The sequence below is a fragment of the Sinocyclocheilus rhinocerous genome, unplaced genomic scaffold, assembly GCF_001515625.1.
Source record: "Sinocyclocheilus rhinocerous isolate Xijiao unplaced genomic scaffold, SAMN03320098_v1.1 scaffold1845, whole genome shotgun sequence".
NCBI lineage: Eukaryota > Metazoa > Chordata > Actinopteri > Cypriniformes > Cyprinidae > Sinocyclocheilus > Sinocyclocheilus rhinocerous.
This window is the reverse complement of record NW_015626354.1, coordinates 52280-60367: the sequence shown is the minus strand read 5'-3', so window position 1 is coordinate 60367 and position 8088 is coordinate 52280. Positions and strand designations below refer to the sequence as shown.

The 8088-nt window shown below is 38.7% G+C and overlaps 2 protein-coding genes and 1 pseudogene across 2 annotated transcripts in view; all 3 read left to right on the top strand.

The window, feature by feature from the left end:
* Positions 1 to 1858: 1858 nt before the first annotated feature.
* Positions 1859 to 4931, top strand: LOC107711538 (uncharacterized). The gene is made up of 7 exons (XM_016516528.1): positions 1859 to 1952; positions 2048 to 2187; positions 2280 to 2481; positions 2555 to 2659; positions 2774 to 2964; positions 3041 to 3182; positions 4369 to 4931. The coding sequence occupies exons 1-7, from the start codon at positions 1859 to 1861 to the stop codon at positions 4929 to 4931; spliced, it is 1437 nt and encodes a 478-aa protein (XP_016372014.1).
* A 45-nt stretch (positions 4932 to 4976) lies between these two features.
* On the top strand, positions 4977 to 6584 carry LOC107711528 (uncharacterized; annotated as a pseudogene).
* Positions 6585 to 6586: 2 nt separating this feature from the next.
* LOC107711557 (PWWP domain-containing protein MUM1-like) overlaps positions 6587 to 8088 on the top strand; it is a 2467-nt gene continuing 965 nt past the window's right edge. The window contains 7 exon segments of the mRNA XM_016516547.1: positions 6587 to 6624; positions 6726 to 6776; positions 6856 to 6900; positions 7132 to 7196; positions 7701 to 7738; positions 7740 to 7889; positions 7977 to 8065. Of these exon segments, the coding sequence (XP_016372033.1) occupies positions 6587 to 6624; positions 6726 to 6776; positions 6856 to 6900; positions 7132 to 7196; positions 7701 to 7738; positions 7740 to 7889; positions 7977 to 8065 (476 nt within the window).

Below are 8088 nucleotides of genomic sequence, written 5' to 3'. Positions count from 1 at the left end.
CGACCGACCCCTGCTGGCTTATTCCTCCCGTATGCCAACCAGATATCACTACCCCATTGATTTTTCCAAAAAACTAAATCAGACGTTACTGCATGAGTTTCCTGTAAAAAATAAAAGTCAGCCTTAAATCTTTTAAGAAATAAAAAAATAGCTTTTCTCTTCAACAAATCACGAATGCCCTTAACATTGAACGAACATAAACATAAAGACATAATCTCTTAATAGATTACCGAAGTCAAATGTTTTCCATTCACCCAAGAACAACATTCACGTAAATAACCTAATTGAGTGTCACAAAAAGAAATCAAATAGCCTATACAACATTTTCAAATTGGAAGTAAAAGAAAACAAATAACTCAAAAAATAGTTATAATATACTATCCAGCATATATACACATATACATAAAGCAATATAAGGCTTAAGTTATACTACCCTTATAAAAAACAAATGTGTAATGTTACATTTCACTTTCAAGCTATTAGAAAGGATAACCTTTACCTCAAATAAACTAAATCATCTGCTTCAACATCAGTCATACTTTATCCACGGATTTCTTTGCCGTCAATTATAGCTTTGGCACCGACAAAAAATGCCTTTTTCCCTTGTTTGCGTGCAGCTTCTATTTGAGGCCAAAGTCTGTTACGCATAAAAATTGTAAGACAAACTTAAAGTGCAATCTTATACTGCTGTTTTTCAGAATTTACAATACACAGATGTGGACGCCTCTGCAGAAGTCAACCACATTATCACTGCAAATCAACAATTTTAAGAAAACCTGATTTTATTAAACATTTAGGACTCTGCAAACAAAAACACCAACCACCAACCCCTCACACTAAAGCCACCACAACTTCTGCCACAGCTCTGCCCACCATTCATGTGCCTCCTTCCGCTGCCACGACTCTGCCAACCACTTCTGGCATTTCTAGGCCCTTCAAAAAAAATGGTCGAAAAAAACCAAAGCAACTAAAGAAATGTCCCAAATGTAATTTGATATGCCACCATAAAAATTTAAAAAGACATATAGAACGCAAACACACCCCAAAAATGACGGACATTACTTCCTCATCCCATCTTGACAGTGAGTGCATAGACCCCCAGAATGGAGTCTATATGGTTCGCAAAAGTATTCATGGAGCTTCTACTCCACTCCATGTGCAAATTAAAATATGGGGGGAGCAACATCGTGTTTCATGTGAATTAAATGAGTGCCAGACTAATATGGAGTTGGCTTGGAGAAGTGGACTGCTGTCATACCAGTGTGTTCACCTCCGGTCAGTTTCATACTGCAAAACCTTTTTAACTTCACCTTCACTCACAGAAGAAAGTTTAAAAGAAATGGTTAAAAGCAAGTGGTTTGGGCAGGACAAAATAAAACAGTGTGTCGATCGTCAAAAACTAGCCCAAGAAGAAAATGCACCACTGTCAGTTGAATCCAAGATTGGAGTCCCACCATCAAAAAGATTCATATCGGTCTACGAGCCTAATATATCATATTATAGTAGACTGGGCAGAGTCATGGTGTCATATGACACCAAGAAGAATTTATGGCACTGTCCCTGTGCAAAAACCCTGAGGTCATGCACCCATAAATACATTGCAAAATGGCACCTCTTTCAAGTGCACCCTGAACTTTTCCGAAAGGTTCGGAGCACTGAAAGCGCTGAAGAATTTCAGGCAACAGCGATGGAGGAAAGTGATGAAAGTGAGACTTACCCTCCAAAGGATGTTTCTAAAGTAAAGAGCATGGTAGAATATATCCTAATGAATAAAAAGCTACCATCTACTATTCCCAATCATTTGAGGCTTTCTTCAGTCTATAAGGAATTTCCACAACACCTAATCCCTGATGAGACAATGTGCTACCACTGCTCAGACCGCACATTGCTCAGTGATCCTGTCTGCATTACACGTAAAGCGAAAATTCTTACAACTACAGGAATTGTCCAAGGTGGATCATTGTTACAGCTTTTATTTTATTTTAATTATGAATAAATACTAAACCATTTTTTGTTTTTGTTATTTTTTTACATTCTGTATCTGCAGATATTTCAACCTACTACAAATTCTGTCCTCTCTGTGGAATGGTGTACCGTTACCAAGAGTGGGGTAACGGTTTACATAATTTCAATGACCATGTCCTCCTTGAACTCTCTCTCTGCCTCACCATAAGAAACCTGTTGCAGGTAATCGTTATACATTTTTTCCAACAATAGGATTTCTTCATAGTATTGATTTAAATAAGATGTACTGATTAAGTGTGGTTTCTTTATCATAGGTGCATACAGCAGTCAGCAGAGTAGTGGAGTACTTGGAGGTGACTACAGGTGTACAGTTCCCCTCAGCAGATACTGTTCTCCATGGCTATCTCCACTTTGAGGCCCTAACTGACCATGAATATCAGTATTCATGTGTGTCTTGTGACCATCCGCCTGTGGTCATAATGGACCTCCACAAGAAGGCATCCTTTCATCTCTCCGGTAAATTCCTTTTATGGGTATAAGTTGCAGAGAGGTAAGTCTTTGGTTTATAGTATGTATTTATTTTCTTTAGTGAGTGACCTTTCACAACCTCCACAAGATTTTAATGGAGAGGTGGATTTAGATCTGTTTTGGAAGGCACTGACAGAAGAACGGATTGCTCGAGGATTTTTTTCAAGTAAGGAAATTGAATATACCAGAAATAGCATGTCACCATTATTTAATTTCATAAGTATTTTCAGGGGTACAATCTAAATTCTTTGATGTACTAACATGTTTGTTTGTCCCAAAGGCCAAAAAAACAACCCATTTTGTGTTCCACCTAGTTACAACTTTTGGGCACCCTGGATTGGGAGTAAGACGCGCAGAGCGAATGTTGTTCTCAACACTGAATTTGAGAAAGTGCACAAAGCTAAAACTGCAGACCGGACAGAAATAACTGTCTCTGAAGATCGCTTAAAAGACGAACTTTCGAAACAGAAAGTAAAATATTTCTTGCTAATTTTGTACTATTTGTCAGTGTTGGCATTTTATTTCACACATGTACTTTATGTGATAGGTGGAAGTGATAAGAAGACTGTGTCAAGAGTGTGGTTTAGATGCCAAAGGCTCTCGCACAGATCTACTCCTGCGACTTTCGGAGGAGATGAGGTCAAAGGAGGCCTATGACAAGGTTTTTGAAAAGATTTGGGCTGCTTCAGGTAAACCTCAATGTTGCACATTGAAATATTACGAATAATTCCGAAATGTGCAAAGTCACATAGCCATAATGGGCCCTATTTTCCGCTTGGCACTGGTTGGGGAGTGACTGGTGGCGTACAGCTCTGGGGGTTGTTGGAGGCGGCCTGGTCTGACACTGGGGTGTGTTGTGGCCTCCGTGTGAGGGAGGTGCATTGGATGTGATGCAAGTGCAAGCCTAATCAACGTATGCACATCTGCTAATGAATCAGTCCATGCATTAATATTTACACGTTCGTTAAATAATAGGCTGCTATAAAGACATTATTATGGCACATGTCAGTGTGTATACAATATTAAACTCATTAGGTAGAGGCAGCTGCTGATCTTTTGAAAGCCATTCCAGTATGCATCCTCTTTTAGCAGCAGAAGCAGTGTGTGTACCTCTGACCTGGAGACGGAAAGACCTGTCCTCTCCTCACTGTCTTCTTCTCCCGCCTCCCCCCTCTTCTCACCACACTTTGTTCTCTTTTGCTGTTACTACATCCATGCCACTTTGTGGGTTCATCCAAAAGCAGTGTTTAAATCATTGCTCTTTGTCTTGGACAAAATTACGGCAAACAAATGTGCAGTATGAAATTCATGGTATAATGGGTGTACTCATTGTCTAAATAAATCCATAAAATGATTATAAATGAAATATGAATAAAAAATAACATGAAATATGATGTAATGTAGGGCACACTGATTATATCATTCAATTTTTATTTGTATAGCCCAATATTATAACAAAGTCGCCTCGGAGGGCTTTCCCAAAGTTGAATTGATTGGATGTAGTAGGGGCAGGGTGAAGGCACATCCATACAGGTGAGGGGTGAGGTCCAGGGGACCACAGGTCAGGACAGGGCACAACATAGTTTATAAAGAAAACATTCTTCTCACACCGCGGGGAAAGTGGAGGAAAAGTGAGTGAGAAGGGAGAGCGCTGTGATTTGCTCAGAGCAGAGACGCTAAAAACTTACTCTGAAGCGCTGCATCTTTAAAGTTTTTTCAGCCCCAGTTCAGTTTCTCAACGTCTACGTTGTTAAGGTCAACGCCACTGCCCTCCGTCATAACCTATGATCATTGTAGGGCCCAGTGTCATTCATGGGATTAGAAAAAGTGTTTTTAACAATTTGCTTATCTTTGTTGTATGTTTGTCTGTTCCAGGAGGTTGGGCTGTCATCATGTGCCCTTGTGGCATAGTGTACAGTATAAAATGTAATCTGCGAGCAGAAAGTCCACAGGATTTTGCAGATATGCTTCTGTCTTGGAGGCATCTGCCTAATATTGTAATATACGACTTTGCCCGTGGACTGTCCACCCACACAAACCTGAGGCAACCCATAACTTTCACACCTTTCGAAGGAAGGTTACTCGAACCAACCCCTGAAAATATTACAAAAGCAAAATCAGGAAACCTACAGGTTACACTGCCGTGGCTCACTGCAAAAAAGCAAAGTCCAGATCCAGATGGTCATCCAATAACTGGTTCTGCAGAACACTATGTTCTGTATGACCGCTTTCACGAAGACAACACAAAAGACCCTCGTGATTCACTGAGGAAGCTTCGTCTTGCGCCTCAACTAGCTGGCAAAGTTAACAGTCAGGCTGCAGAACAGCTTTTTTCAAAGCTAAAGAAAAATAACTACTTTATGAACATAGCTTTGCCATCCACACATGTTTTCCTCATGCGAAACATCATCCACCATTACAATGTCAGAAAAAATTAGAAACGTCTTCATGACATAAAAAAGGAATTCAACACAAACATTCACATGAATGTCCACAGCCAGGTTGTGTTAGGTAATCTTTCCCTTACTCACATTTGTGTAACAAATACAGCACTATATCCTTAACTGTACTTATGTGTATATTTGTATTTTATAGAAAATCCGTTCTCCACAGAGAAATGCATGGACATGTCACTTGGTAATTTGACTGTTCGGTCCAGTTGCTAAATGTCAAGTTTCTGTTCTCTGGTTATGATGTGTTATTTTCTAATTTTGGTGCTTTAATGTACTTTAAGGACCACTGACAGCACTGCCAGAAAATATTGTGACTGCACAAACGACCGCTGCATCACCAGCCATAACATCAGTCACATCTCCTCAGTCATCAGTTCCAATTACAGAAAAAACAGCTTGTGAACCACTCTTCTGCATTTTTTGGAACCTACAAAGCCTTGGGAGAGGGACTGGCATCCATTACAAGAGAAACTGGTGAAAAATTAACATTAGACACACACACATATTTATTGTTATTATTATTACAGCTTGATTATGTGCTGGACCGAAATCGCCCTGGCAGTGAAATAATTGTGAAGGAGGGGCAAGTGTGCCTTATCCGAGAAGAATTTTGGAGCTTTGGATTGTTGAGGGACATGGACTCCCATGTAAGCAGTCTGTTTTTTATTATCTTTTTTTTTAATTAAACACATTGACTTATCGGAGTATTTATTGCAGATTGGAAACGCCTGCATGGAGCTTATTCGTGAAATGGCTCGGCAAATTGTATGAACCATAAAATGTAACATTCAACTGGTTATAATATTTATATAGATTATGTTTTAACTTGATCCAAATTTAGAAAAAAAAAAACATAGTTCTAAACTGTGTGAAAATGTTCATGCCATTGTCAACAGTTTGTTTTCATTCCTGTAGGGCAAGGACATATACATTGAGGACTTTTATGTTGTCCCTGTATGGAAAAGAACTCCTAACAACATTGTTACTGGATTACCGGTGAGTGTATGTACTGTATTTACTGTGTGGGAGGTAAAAACTAAATTAAAGGACATAACTGTCCTGATCTATTCTAGGAAGATGCAGACCTGAAAGACCTGTTAGTCTTTCCAGCATGGACAAATGCTAATGGACCAGACCACTTCGTTGTCTGTGTAAGAAAATATTGAAATGTCTAGTGCATATGTTGATTGCTATTGCAATGTGTGTTTCTAAAATTAAACACTGAAAAATCTTGGAAGAAGCAATAAGGTTCAAATGAAATATTTTTACACCTTTAACATTGTAGATAATGATGCCGCTTCGAAGAGAGATGGTGTTTTTAGACTCTCTGTACGCAGAGCATGAATCAGGATTTGGAGATGAGGAATACAGGGCAATTTTTAGGTCTATCAATAAACTAAGACATGTTTCAGCCTTTATCTGATATATGGCTACGTTCCTATAGCCATTTCTATCCATTTCCTAACCGTGTGTTATAGTGCTGTCACTTTTGGCTACGTTCCTATAGCCGTTTCTTGCACTTCTGGCTATGTTCATCTAGCCTTTTTTATGCATGGTGTTCTAGAGTTGAGGTGAGCTGTTATTGTCAATATTACTGCTAATATGTTTTGTCTACAGGCAAATTTCTTACCAAGTTGATCATGGGACATGGACTGAAAAGACTGGATATGATTTTCCGGTGAGAAATCAACTTAAAGAATTGTCATTATTTAGCTTTTACAACAGTTACATTTTTTGTACATTATTCTAAAATAAAATTGTTTGCTTTACTGATTTTAGGCTTTGCCACGTCAGACAAGAGGGAATGATTGTGGTGTTTTTGTACTCATGGTAAGATTTCAAATTGTTGAGTTAATTGATTTAAAGCTTTTGTAAACATCATAAATGACTGTGTCTTCTCTCTTTCCAGTACACCCTCTCAATGGTGTGTGACATTGGGTTTCAATTCCAGGAGGTAATTATTTTTTTTATGTAACCTTTATTTTACCAGGCTGTTTTTCTTGTCAGGATGGTGCTTTTATTTATCATAGCTAAAAATGTAACTCAGGTGGTGGTGTATTTTATCTTGCTTTACTCTAAGCAACATTTCTTTCAAAAAGGGGTATGGTTGTTGCAAGCACACCCAACATCATGTATTAACAAAAACATGTTGGTTAACTGTTAGACTAAACAGTCTTTCTTTCAGATGGATATGCCTGTCATCCGCCGATGGTGGTGCCTTCTACTCATGGAACGATTTCAAATTGATGGGTATGTCAGTATTTTTAAAATTTTGATCTTTTAAATCTGTCAAATTTCTATTTGATATTGTGTCAATACAACAACTTAGAACACGAGTAACAAAACATCCTTAATATCTCTCTTACCTGTGACCAATTATTATGGATTTTGTCTTGCTTGAAAGCTATGGGTGCAGATTTGCTTTCTGGACTGAGGAGGCAAGAAGTGTATTGGAGGGAAAGACTCTGCCCCTTTTTAGGGTGGAAAGAAGAACCACATCCAATCTTCCGGCACATGTCCAAGCAGTTCAAGATCGAGACAGGAATGAAAAAAGATTAGTGGACTTAATTCTCACATCAAAATCAGCAGAGCAGCATTTGGTGGTAATGATGGTTCCACTTTAAATTACTCCTCCAGACTCTGATTATGGTCAACTTAAATATAGTCAAGTGACAATTTAACTATTATTTGCCAAATGTAATTAATGACTTGTGCATTTACATATGAAATATAATTTCCTTCTATGGCCCAAAGGATATACTCAGTGGAAAAAGGTCAAAGTGGTTTCCACTAAAACCCCGTTTTCAAGTGCCTGTCTACATTGAGAATGAGCAGTCCCTGACAATCCTTTATAACTACATGAAAGGAGTTCTTAATAAAACCCAAACGCAGCTGACCTACAATGATGAGGTGGAGTTCATTTGTGGATGTCTCCTCCCAGAGGTAAGCCCAAAACATGTTTGAACATGAGCATGTTTATGTTCTGCAGTGTGTGCATGTTTTATTTTATTAATTGGTTTATTTGTACAGGCCATCATTCATGGCCTTTGCGAGCTGCAGGGCTTGTCTTGGCAGGAGGCTGAAGAGATGTTCCTCCAGGGCCCCACTTATCACTCAAGGTATGTTTTCAATTTTTGTTTGT

Bases quoted from the DNA above. Each gene is read 5' to 3' on its own strand.
- LOC107711538 (XM_016516528.1), top strand. From the start codon at position 1,859: ATGTGCTACCACTGCTCAGACCGCACATTGCTCAGTGATCCTGTCTGC. The intron at 2,965-3,040 runs GTAAAATATTTC...TTTATGTGATAG, and splicing joins ACGAACTTTCGAAACAGAAA to GTGGAAGTGATAAGAAGACT. The intron at 3,183-4,368 runs GTAAACCTCAAT...TGTCTGTTCCAG, and splicing joins AAAGATTTGGGCTGCTTCAG to GAGGTTGGGCTGTCATCATG.